Here is a 12,980-nt window from a genome sequence, read left to right on the forward strand (position 1 = left end):
TTAATTAATTTATTATAGCCGCCCCGCAATCTGGAAAACACATGCCATGCGATTATGTCAATTGAAGGGTGTTTTAATCAGCTGTGTTGATTCAATTGTTATTATTATTGGTCAGCTATCAGCAATGTAATTGCAGACGATGCTTCCATATCATTTTAAATAGAAAAAAATGCACACAAAGTAATTATGGAAAATTGTAATTTGATACAATGAACCGATGTTCTTGCGATGGAAAGTTTTAGATTTTCGGTACAACTTAGTATGCGTCTTCAAATCCACAAATCTTCCATCATTTTCATATAAAAAAAGCATCGATTTAAAAGTCACTTATCTCTTTATTAAATGTTTTTATCAATTTCTATTTTTTGTCTACAAATATATATATTTAATGTGTGTCTGTTGTGCTTGAGGATTGCAAAGACAAAGCAACCAAAAATCTCCATCTTTCATGGTAAAATACTTTTCCTATAAATAATTATTCGATATGTTTTTTTAAAAAAATAGCAATGACAAAACGTTGCAGTAAAAACACTGTTTCCATGGATTGTTTATAATAATAATCGTTCGAGAAAATCTTTTGTAATGATATCACAATTTGCTTAATCTACGTTCACCAGCCTTAGATAGTAAGCGGTGCATATGTTCAAAGGCATCGCTCAAATGTTGACCCATTGCCTTGGCACTGGTTGATGAATTTGAATTGAAGGCTGACACAGCTAAAATCATGTCATCGTTGCGTGGATTATAGCAAATGCCATAGCCATCATCAACGGCTGGACCATAGCACATGAATGACTTGGCATTCGATGCGACCTGACTAGTTGAAATACGAAAACTGGTGCTCTTCACATACGCTTCGTCACTATACAATTCGGGAATGGGAAAATTCTTTTCGCGTGCAATTAATTTTAGTCCAAGCAAATGTCGATCAATTCCCTCTCCAGACGATGCCATCACAGTGTAATTTTTATGCGCTTGTACAGCGGCCCGAAGCAGTTGAACCTTTTCCGGATCGCTTACGTGTTGATCACACATTGCTTCGGCAAAGGCCACTGATTCAACTGAACACGAACGAATAGTTTCAGTTCGACCATGGATGAACATTCGCACCTGAGCTGTTTCATAATGGGCACCCGGTTCACCGTGTAATCTGTGCAAGCAAACAATTCATTAATATCCAATTCAACGCAAAATCTCATTAATGAAAATGCTACAGCATTTAGTCAAACTTACTTGTAAAAAGCATATTGCATTGCCATTTGAATAAAACTATCCGGACTCATTCGCTGTGATTTAATGAAGTTTTTACCATACGTTTTGAAATGTACAACATTTAATTCGAGATTTGCTGAAGCTCTGAAATTGAAAAACGAACAAAAATCCCAAAAAATTAGACATTTTCACATTAATTTGGTTAAGTTTACATACAGCCTTAACTTAACCCTAATTTTCTATATGTCTTATCGCTGTTATTGGTAATTGGATATGGAGATTTCGACTGGCATAAATAAAAATCATTGTTCCACCACTTGTTTAATGACATCTCGAAGTGATTGCAGTTTAACGATTTCTTTTTCATTTTTGTCCAATTGCTGAATTGCCTTCGCTTCAAATTGTTCGAATTGAATTGCGTCCGCACCAGCACTATATTCCGTATTCGACGATTCTGCTGGCATATAATTCGAGCAAATGTCCACAATGCTTTGTGTAAAATCGATGATTTGCTCGTACTTTTCCAATGGGACATTGTATTTTTCACTTAACGATTGGCTTTTTGCCAGTTCGTAAGTAACTCTTGTTGTTGCGCTTGCGATAGTTTTGGTTGATTCGTCCAATTTTTTTGCATTGTTCGACAAACGCTTCATTATATCGTCTAATTTGGATGATGTCGACATTTTATTCGATATACACTTGCACAACAGTAACAATTGAAACGAAAAACTTAGAATTTAAAGTTATTTTTCGAAGATAAAAAATGCAAAAAATGATCACTTTTTAGTTACGCGAACCGTTTACCACTTGGAATGGTTTGACAACGATTTGAATACACATGTGTCAAAATCTCATTTTCCAATATATTCCAGCGTTTGACATTATCTCTTGTAAATGTCAACAGATGGTGCGCTTGTACGAAGCGACTATCAAATGTTTGAGTGAAAACTTACTTATCAATATTTTCAGCAGCAATTTTTATGTCTTTCTGTGTTTTTTCCGATACATTAAATGGTAATTTGGTTGGATGCGGATAACTGTGTGCATTTATAATTTCATTTTCACTCGGTTCCGCTTTCCTATTCGAAAAAGAAAATTGAATATGAGCTATTTGAATAATTTCACTCAAATCGAAGTTAATTCGATCTATTGAGAACATTCGGTTGCAATTGAATACTTACAAGTGCTTGAGAACAAAGTCTGTTAACACAGCAATCGGTTGGCCTATTTAAATAAAAATAGCAAGAGAAAGACGTGAAATTTCAATGAACTACACATGGGCCCAACGAAGATAAAAGCTCACCTTCAGCCGGGGAATGTTCGTAATTGATGCCGTTGATTCCATTACGGTTCACGATAAGCTGTAATGTTTTATTGAACCAACGATTACCAGAATTTTGTTTTGAACCACCACCATGAATCAGTTGCGATCCAGCCATATTGAAATCATCATTTGGATCTGACACCGAAATTGGCTGATCCAAACACACAACAAACAATGATTTTGTAATGGCATCTACCGATGCTTTATTGACTGCGTCTGTAAAATAGAGTCATATTTTAGTGACTTTTAACGGAAGATTTTGGTTCAGTTGGAGACTTCGTAAGTTTCGATTTAAATGATTGTTCAAATCGAAATTTTTAATAGAAAACAACGTACCTTGTATTAAATTCTCATAAGCAGCAGCAAGTGTGTCACGATGTTCAGTTGTAATAATGCCAATTTGTTCATTGTGGCCACTGTCTTTTAAAATCTGCAACAATTGTTCGGTCAACTGATTTTCCGACAAGAATTTATCAGATGAATCTTCATATACAGGCACTTTATAGAACTGTAAAAAGATGAAATGAATTCAATGAATAAAATTCAAGGAACTTGCTTACTCTAAAATTAAAAAAAACGTACACCATTTTTAAACGCAACAACAATATGCCTCGACTTTGGATTGTATTCAATGCGATCCATTTCTGGTGCGGGAATGCGGCAAGTGCCAAAGATTTTTTTGTACTGACTCATATCAAGTGGATATTTTCCGGCTTTTTCGGTCGGAATTTCATTGTAATCGATCATTTGTTTGTATTTGAGTGTGGCCCAAATGCATCTGGCTGTGAAGCGACACCATTGAAAATCATTCTCAAAAAAGCGGGTCGGTAAATACAATCCTGGATTTGACCAAATTACAACTGGTGAACGCCACGAAAGATAGCCCACGGTAAGCCACCATTCGGCAAGCCAATTTTCGGATTTCGATGCTTTGTACTCAAGTAAATCATGAAGTTGTGCTCCGATTCCACGTTTGAAATCCTCAACAATTTTCGTCGTTTTCATGAATTTCTCGGACGACAAAAGTGGTTGAACCGATTTCAGGTACTTGTCCATGGTGTCTTCAAGTTTTGGCAGTGGTAAATGTGGCAAATTATCCGGATTCGATGGAGTTATGGCTTGTGCGGATGATAGTGCCCTCTTTGGAGCCAATGTTAACATTGTCTCCTGTTGGATTGACATTTTTCGCATTGGTTTCACTTGCATTATGTTTGCATTCGCGTCAAATTTCGTCGGTGTTGATTTGCCCATTGCGTTCGATGCGTAACGTATGCCTGATTTCTATTTTTGAAGAAATTTTTTTTTAATTAAAAATTTGTTTCGAATATTGAGAAAAATACGCTTTGAAATTGTACAAAACAACAAAGAAAACTTAAGAAGCGCAGTTTGTCACCTGGCCGACTGCCAACGTGTATGACGTATTATGATCTGAGGCACAAATACATTCATATTTATTCGTAACAAGTGAAAGGTGTGTCGAAAGCATCACATGAACGTGATATCGAGAAAATAACAAAAACAAGTTTAAGTGATACGACACGATTGAGAGGCAAATGACATTATTTTTAGAACAATTCTTATACGCATGAAAATCAGCTCAAAGTTCAATTGAATCGATTTTCAAAGTCCATCGTTTGTTTTCTTGTCTCAAGATTTTTTGTCTGTCGAAGAATTTTCGAACTTCGAACGAATCGCATTATGAAAAAAAAAATCGTGCCCGGTATATTGTCTACTAAACAATCGTGTTTGCGTTAAAAACGATGAATAGAACCAAAAAATGCAGCGCTAATCAATGAATTATTATTACTCAATTTGAGTCTGGGTCGCAGTCTTATCGTCTGTTCGAGGCGATATTATTCGAACAATCATATAATAAGCCTTTTTGTGCTATGTACATCACGTGTCTTATTCAATTTTGACTTTGAAGCGTGACGAAGTTTTGTCGTTCGAACAATTTTCGGTTGTTAGAAGAATAATAACGTTAAAATTCAATACCTCATCTTAAAAATGTGAACTCTTTTCTAGTTCAGTGAACAATGGAATACTATTAAATGGGAGAAAAGGAATTCAACGTATTAATTTTTGATCAATGATCCAAAGTCAATGTTATTAATACTCCAATTTTTCGGAATTAATGTTATTTAATTTACTCGTGCGGACAAGTAGCAGAAAATATGTCTTTGTGTAAACAAAGGTCATTTATTTTGTACTACACTATTTTGTCGAAGTGTACATTACCAATCATAAAAACACAATGACCGTTCACTAGTAAGGGAAACTTTTTCACAGTCGACTTCAGACCCGTATTATATAATTAAGAAATATGCCCGATATTCAATAGTAAGATTACAATAGCTAATAAAGACATTTGCTGCAAATCATCGTTTCTCCTTTGGAAGCCAATTCACTTGCAAGTATCCACGTGTTTAAACACTGTTTATTCCATTCAAAGAACCGAACCGAAATCAAACAATTCCCCTGTTAACTATCATCAATTTTGTAGCTTATATCAAACTTCAATGAACTTTGTTGTCTCATTCCATTTTTTTCAGTACGTGTTTTTTTTTCGTTGTATCAATTTTTGTTTTGGTTTTTTTCACTATTATTTTTCCGTTCTCATTTCTTTTTTTTATTGTCCTTATGTCTGTATCAGTGATCCAGACAATATATTGAACTAATAGAAGTTATTGTTTTAAATGATCAATCACTTCTATTATTTTAGCTGGCTAAGTTAGCCAGACTAACGTACTGTCAGCTCAGCTGACCAGTTAGTTCAATATATTGTCTGGCAATCCAATTTACGTATGACTGTAAATTGAAAGGAAACGATTTTTTGTTTACAAACAACAATCTGCATAATGTATCAGTCAGTCAATCAATATAGTGTGAGCATGCAACATGCATAAGATGCAACTATAGATCATTAAGTGAAACGTTCTTCATGGCAGCACGTGTACTGATAATTTATTTACACTTTTTGTGTAGATTCGCATCGACGTCAAATTGCATTTTACAAATGAACCGTGCACAATTTCCAACAATGTCCAAAATAATGTTCAATGACGTACGAATGTATACCTTGCAACTATAAAGGGAAACGAGAACGAACGTCTTATCATAAGAAAGAACCACACACGTTTTCAATGAAACCAGAGTTTTTCCAAATTAAAAATTGCAAAACAAAAAATAGTTTCGAATATATTCTGCTGTTGAAATGGTGAATGGCGAACTTCAATCATTTTTCGGATAATTTTTTCCTATAGTTGACCATATGATCTTGAAAATGATTTGCAAAAGTTAGTTTTTGTCGTCTTCGCCATTGAATTCGAAAATATGCAATGTACGAACTTAGCTTCTAAGAGAGAACTGATTCTCAAACGAACTAGAAAATTTTACTAAATAAAAACTTACGAAAACACCCACGAACCAAGCGAACGGAAGGCAAAACATTTTGGCTGAGTCTTTTGTTTATAGCTTAAATTCTAAAAAATTAACTTTTCCACTAAAAAAAGTCTGTTGAGAATTTGGTGTGAAAAATAAGTTCGACGAAAGAACACTATTTCAAGTTTGCTTGAAAATTATGTAAAATTCCATTTTGACACACATTTTGAGTATTAATTGTTTAATAAAACTAAATTTTATTTAAAGAAAGAAAAAGGTCAACTTTTCGCGATGAAAACAAAAACAGAAATTCGCTACACACGACTTTTTTTCTTTAAACTAAATTAGCACAAGTTCAATATTATTTATATTCAAGTCTTTTGTTATATCGTTTTTTTTATTCGACGGTTAAAATATTTTCTTTCCGAAACTGTAAAAGCGGTGTGATCAGCTGTAAGGTCTGTCGCCGAATAAACTATCGCGACTGGCTATAGTAACAGTTCAAGTGAGTACGAAGTACTGGGCGAGTGATTGATACATACACATAGTGATCGCTTACGAGCGCCATGACTTCGTCAGACGCCAAAAGCATCGCAACCACACGAATTTAAAAAAAACTGATTCATGCATTTGCAAATATGAATTTGAACATTTTCTGCGACACGGCGTCGTTTGTAAGAATATATTCTTGGCAACTTCATCATAAAAAATTTTCACTTCTGGGCACCAATTGGGCATCGTCACAGACTATACGAGTTGTTTATACACGAACAGTGGTGTTTTGAATTGGGGCTTGAATGCAAATTGACAATCAGTGTTTTTCTCTCTATCTTTCTCTCAGTCTTTCTAAGTTTTTCAAACAATAAACAAAGTGGTATCGCGTGATCAGTGCATAAATATGCATTGTATAAAAGTCCAAAGTTTGATTTACGATGCGTTCTAGATAAATTAGAGTTTGGGGTGTTGCAATAAATGATATGCAAGTCAAAATGGCTCGTGCATATGATTATACAAAATTGGCTGTTTTTCTTGTTCACAGGCCGGCTTCATTCAGATCAATACGAATTAAACCTGAACATTCTTTCGCGCAGTTATAAAATTTCTGAACTTTGGATCATTGTATCGTGTAAACAAAAATGATTTTTCGCCCAATCATCCATATTATCCAACCAATTATATGCAATATGGGAAAATTGAATTATCATTTCATTTGAAAGTTTTTCATACAAATAAATGCCTGTCGCAATAGCAGCCGTTTGGGGATCGTTAATTTGGCCATGATTTTTGACAAAGTCTCCCTTTATCTCGCTCAAAAACTTGGCTGCGTATTAAATATGCTTGCTAATTCGGGGCTTTGAGATATTTACCATATTCGAAATCCATTTCGTTGAGTAGCGAAACATTTTCCGTAGCGTTGCTCTGTAAAATCAAAAGAAAAACGGGAGAGAAAAAAAGAATACACAAAATGAATACAATCAGAAAAATAAAAATAAATAAAATTCTTGTCACTGTTGCTAAATAACAATTTTGTGCATGTTTGATAAAAAAAGGTTTCAAAGCAAGAAAAAAAAGTGAAAGATTGTAATCAAATGAGCCGCACGGTTAGCAACACAATGCAAACAAGCAAAAGAAAATAACGAGGTACCTCGGTGTTTTATGCATTGTTCTACAGTTAAATCGATGTAATAATGTTCAGACACATAAAGATTGCAATTAAATGAGATACACTTGAAAAGAGTTTAATCACGGCCAGAAATTTCAAGCAATTTTTATCTCCATCAGACGGGATCTTCTTGGAGAATTCCGCTGAAGAGTTGAATTACACTTTATACCATTGTTAAAATCGTCTTCAAACAAATAACAAGGCCAATAACACACACTCTTCATACAATATATAATAATAATAATGTTATGGTAATAGTTAAGTCATCAACAGAAAATTACTGTGGCAAAAAACAAATTTGTAAAAAAAAACACCAAAAACAATTAAAAATGTTTAATTGACGGAGATGAAGATACAAACAAAAAAACAAAATAGAAGATGTAAACGACGTGCTCAATGAGAATAGCAACGACAACTAAAAACCCAGACTGAAATACAGCTCAAGTTACTTGCGCTGATATTTCAAATTACATATCGTTATTGTTCTGTGAATAAGCTCAGGTGACTATCGAAATGATTGTTATCATTCATAATGTGTAGTTAGTGTAATTTTATTATTCCGGAACTGGAATATAAACAAATTACAAAATTATTTTATAAGTGATAACAAACGAAAGTCAAACAGAGGAAGAAATTTCCTGAAAGGGTCAATTTCTTTGTCAATATCCTTGACAATTGCAGCAATTTTAATAATTTCATGCAAAAGACGTGCATATTCAAGGTGAGGTATTCCAAAAGATCGATGTTGTTTCTGAAATGTTCAAATAAATCCACCAACAATAATTGAAACGGTCTTCGTTTGAAAATATCTCATGAAAAATGCATCATGCAGTCGATTTGCTCAAATTAGGCGGGCCCAGTTGTTTTTCTATTTATAATTCAACGACAAATATTTTTGTGCATTCTTTTAAGAATGGCGTTCTTCGCTGCCTCATTCCTCTTTTTTCCTCCCTCACCCTTCTCGGTCGTTTTTCTTTTCAATTGGCGAAAAACATCGATTGACGTTGGCCCATTGAAAATTGTGGGTGTGTTGATACGTTGATGGTTTATTTTAAGCCAAAAAAATCGCAAATGGTAATTTTCGACGCATCTGATGACGATATTCCCGATCGTCTTCCCCTTCTAGTGAAAATCTCATTCGAGCACTCGCGTGTATTTATATAAATCATTTGTTAAAAGTACAAAGTCCAATCTCAAATTTAGCAAACATTACTTGTGACGAATGAAACCGAAACAAAAGCGAATGACATGCGATGTATTTACTACACAATGTACGGTAATTGTTTTTTGTAAAACTAGATTTTATTTGTCAAACAACTATTGCAAATTGAATGACAACGCTTTACAAACAAATAACATCTCACACGGAAGTTTTAATATAATTAACTTATCGATTCGATTTTTTTCTTTCAATCTTTTTTTTTGCGAAATTTGAAAAATATGAAAATCATGTTGTACGTGATCGATTACGCATCCTTACAAAGTTCAAATTCCGAATTGCATAAGCATATGACATAAATTATTATTTATTGCATTCCAATCATTCTTGGGAATTTCTCATTTGAATCGGTCACATTAAGCGTCGTAGAGTATTAGCAATCAAAAAATCATTTCCGATTTTATCCATTAACATGACATGTTTGACTAATGATTTTTCACTTGTTACGAGGAAATCATTTCGCAGTCAAGTGACCGATTTTACCGGAATTTGCATATTAAAATATGATTACTTCCCCGCACACACACACATTGAAACAGTATCGGAATTTCAAGAAAATTACATTTCAACAGAGGCAACACGAGAAAGTGAATTTGGAATTGAAAAAAATGACTTTTTTCAATTTTTTGGACTTTTAACTTTGGGGATTTTTTTGCTGTATCATTATATGATAGCAACAAAGTGCACATTTTCTTTAGAGAAAAGATTTGAACAGACATTTTAATGAGATACTGTCGAACAATTCGAATAGCTCATCTTCCTGCGCTCAGCTGCTATTTTCACACACCCTCTGTTTGTAGGTTGACTATTTGGGGATCACTGATCTCAATCCACTTTCATTCTTACTCCAGTAGCAACTGAGATCAGGTATTAAGGCCAAAAATTCCAGTGCCATGTCTGGATTTGACTTTTTTTCTTAAGAAATCAGAAATCAGATGAATAATTTTAACGTACTTGATTCATGAACGATATATTTTGTATCAGTTTTTGTACTTGACATTTTGACAAAGAAATATTTTAATTTAATGAGAGAAAATCTCTTTTTTGAAATACAAGAAAACCGGTTTTTATGTGAATATAAGCGTGCGTGGCGAATATTTGCAAAAAATTTTGGGAATGGTTTTTGATGAATGCAATGAGAAATAAGTCGAAAAAAAAAATAACGAAAGTCATTCCACAATATTCATAATCACGTTTTATAGCAAAGTTCAAAAAAATAAGTGCAATGAATGCAATTCAATAATCACAATTATCATTTAGTATAGAAAAAGGCAGACTTAAACTCAAGGTAAATGACTGTTAATGCATTAGTAAATAGTATTCTATATTGAAAATCCGTTGATCGATGCAACTATTCTAAATAGGAAGTGTAAATAAAATAGTACAACACTATCAATTTACACACAATGAATGCATACACACAAATCAACGTTGTGTGTATGCAAAGTCGTGAGCATAGATTAACATTAGGATAAGTGTCAACAATTACAAGTTAGTGACACTTTGTCAACTAACTTTTTACATTATACATAATATAACTGCTCAATCTCTCTCACAACTTCTATTTTCTTTCATTAAAGTTCAACATAAAGTAGCCAAAATACGTTTTGTAATTGGCCTAAAAGGCTGTTAAATGTATTAGTTTACAATCATATGTTATAACATTGTATACATATAAGCCACATTTTTTAATAAAGAATAAAGAATAAAGAATAAAGTCGTCTCGTTGTGTGCGTGAAGCAGTTGCATTATACTGACTGCGTTCGCACTCCCAAATTAATTTAGCGTGTATTTGATTTCTTTTGTGATTCGGCAAAGTTTTCATTTCGACTTTGAATTCTTAAAATATACGAACCAAATTCGTCAAAATAGAAGCTGACTGCAATTATGATTAGCGAACAAAGTTCAAGTATTTGGATGTAGTCCAAAAAATCACACAAATTGATCAACACAACAGGTCGCTTTCGGTTAGTTTTATTAATAAACTCAATTATCTGATAAATACTTTCAATGAATCACACTGATTTACTACTTCACACAATTTTTTGTTATCAATAAAAAAAAATTGATTGTTTTCACAACAACGAAAACATGCGCTTCACTGCGAATTTTAAACACCGACTAAATATACTCTGATGATAAAATTTATCAATTACATGCGAATCGACAAAAGAAAAGCAACGAAAACGAATGCAACCACTTTCACTTTTGATATATTCGGTGACCTTCTCTCGGTTTGACTTGGATTTTGGAATGGGCGGCGGACTGGCACTTACCAATTTATCAATCTGAAGAATAATAAACGACTGAATCGGCAAATCAAACACCAGGAACTTTATATATGAATGGACAACGATAATAGTTAACTAAAAATACGCAACTTGATTTTTATCGCTATTATTATGAGATGTGTGTTCTCAGACTAGTTAAACTAGCTCAATTCATACGACAACAGAATGAAACAATAACATTGAGCGTATGTCAAAACTAAACACCGACCGAACAGCGAATCATTCGCATCGCATCGGGCACACCATTCGCTCACAGACACAACATTTGACAACACTTGCATGTGTGCGTCTGTGTGTGTGCATTGGAATGACAGAATAACAACAAGAACATCCGATTATTGTTGTGTTTCAAACAAGTCGACATGATTTACATGAACGACTCGATCGTAGACAAAACATTAGAACGAAAATAGAAACTACAGTCGCCATGGACACAATACATTCATCAAAACTTTGCCGAATTTGTTGTAATCAACGATCAAACGATCTACATTTTCTGCTTGATGCAGATAATAAAACGATTGTTAAGAAATTACGAGCGTGTGCCGATGTAACTGTAAGTATCATAGATACCATTGAGCGTATTTTCGTATTTAACCACAATTTTCGCCTCACTAGATCGAACATGATGACCTATTACCGAAATACATTTGTAAGAATTGCATACAAAAACTCAATTTGGCGTACAATTTTAAGATTCAGTGCGAATACATGGAACAAAAATTGCGAGAAGCGATTACAAAATCACTGCATACACAAATGAAATCGGCGTCAGTGGCACATAAAGAAGTAGTATCGTCGAGTTTTTTTGACAGTGACGATGAAAGTAGCTTTGGATACAGTTCCGAGTTACTTGCAATGGATGATGGTGAAGCGATAATCGAAGAGGACGGCGGCGAAGAAGAAGAGGAAGAACAATTTATGGAAGAGATAGTGTACTTAGATCAGAATGTTGAGTGCGATCAAGTTGCCAATGGCAATCAGTTTGTATCATCGGTGGCAAATCAACAATTTGAAGCATCAAACAATGATGTCGAATCAAATGCAATGGAAATCAGTCAAAAAACTGTGGAAACTGAAAAATTCGATAGTGTTGGTTCAATGCCGAGTGCCAAAGAATCGGATGGCGACCAGGATATGTTCAGCGTGAAATCGGACAATGCATCATCACCAAATGTGAAAATACCATTCAAATGTGATACGTGCGGTGAAACATTTGACATCCATTCCGAGTACAATAAGCATAAAAAAACACACGGCAAAAATCGGTATCAGTGCTTGCTTTGTAATAAATGGTTTGCCAAACGATATCTCTTGAATGCACACCATAAAACACACTCCGGCACAAAAAACTATGAATGCTCGATGTGCCAAAAACGGTACACAAGCCAAAGCAACTTGGATCGTAAGTCTTTGCAAATACTGTCAATCTTTTTTTCTCTAATAGTTTACGATGACTTTTAGGTCACATTCGGGTTTTTCATCGACAGGAAAGACAACATACATGCACAACATGTCAAAAAACATTTTCACAATTGTCGATTTTAAGGCAGCATCAATCCGTTCACATTGCGTCACGTGAATTTGCTTGCGATGTCTGTCATAACAAATTCAAGACGGAAGTTCATTTGAAATTACACAAAAAACGGCATCTGCCAAATAGATTTGGACAATCACGACGAAAATATACACCACCGAAAAAAACTACGCGCAAACCACCGCAGAAAATGTGCGTGTGCAGCGAGTGTGGCAAAAGATTCACCAGCGTTGCATTACTACGATCTCATATGCAGTAGGTTTGTCACAATTAGAGAAATGTTTTTTTTTATTCATATTTTAAAAATAATTTCAGATCTCATTCTTTGGAGAAGAAGTACGAGTGTAAAATTT

At 34.2% G+C, this 12,980-nt stretch overlaps 2 protein-coding genes across 7 annotated transcripts; one reads left to right on the forward strand and one right to left on the reverse strand.

The window, feature by feature from the left end:
* Nucleotides 1-315: 315 nt before the first annotated feature.
* Nucleotides 316-11,257, reverse strand: LOC116343752 (carnitine O-acetyltransferase-like). Of its 6 annotated transcripts, none has more exons than XM_031771971.1 (9): nt 11,076-11,257; nt 7,285-7,336; nt 3,119-3,817; nt 2,873-3,044; nt 2,516-2,752; nt 2,394-2,436; nt 2,166-2,291; nt 1,234-1,356; nt 316-1,150 (listed from the first exon to the last, which is right to left on the reverse strand). In XM_031771971.1, exons 2-9 carry the CDS (start codon nt 7,318-7,320, stop codon nt 589-591), a joined length of 1,998 nt encoding a protein of 665 aa, XP_031627831.1. In that variant the 5' UTR covers nt 7,321-7,336; nt 11,076-11,257; the 3' UTR covers nt 316-588. The 6 variants fall into 6 exon arrangements, with proteins under 6 accessions (XP_031627831.1, XP_031627832.1, XP_031627828.1 ...); XM_031771972.1 differs by lacking the exon at nt 11,076-11,257 and adding an exon at nt 10,655-10,730; XM_031771968.1 differs by lacking the exon at nt 11,076-11,257 and adding an exon at nt 7,563-7,848.
* LOC116343662 (zinc finger protein 569-like) lies at nt 10,948-12,979 on the forward strand (the record flags this gene model as incomplete). The annotated part of the gene is made up of 4 exons (XM_031771867.1): nt 10,948-11,646; nt 11,709-12,495; nt 12,555-12,882; nt 12,943-12,979. Coding segments are annotated over exons 1-4 (1,281 nt in total), but the record flags the coding sequence as incomplete, so codon positions are not given.
* Nucleotide 12,980: the final 1 nt, after the last annotated feature.

The sequence above is a fragment of the Contarinia nasturtii genome, unplaced genomic scaffold, assembly GCF_009176525.2.
Source record: "Contarinia nasturtii isolate CC-2019 unplaced genomic scaffold, AAFC_CNas_1.1 Cnas_scaffold_1037, whole genome shotgun sequence".
NCBI classification, from domain to species: domain Eukaryota; kingdom Metazoa; phylum Arthropoda; class Insecta; order Diptera; family Cecidomyiidae; genus Contarinia; species Contarinia nasturtii.

Excerpts from the sequence above, each read along its gene's own strand:
- LOC116343752 (XM_031771968.1), bottom strand. Across the intron at positions 1,357-2,165 it reads GCTGCTGAAAATATTGATAA|AGCTTCAGCAAATCTCGAAT; the intron begins GTAAGTTTTCAC and ends TTTCAATTTCAG. Across the intron at positions 1,151-1,233 it reads ATGCAATATGCTTTTTACAA|ATTACACGGTGAACCGGGTG; the intron begins GTAAGTTTGACT and ends TTGCTTGCACAG.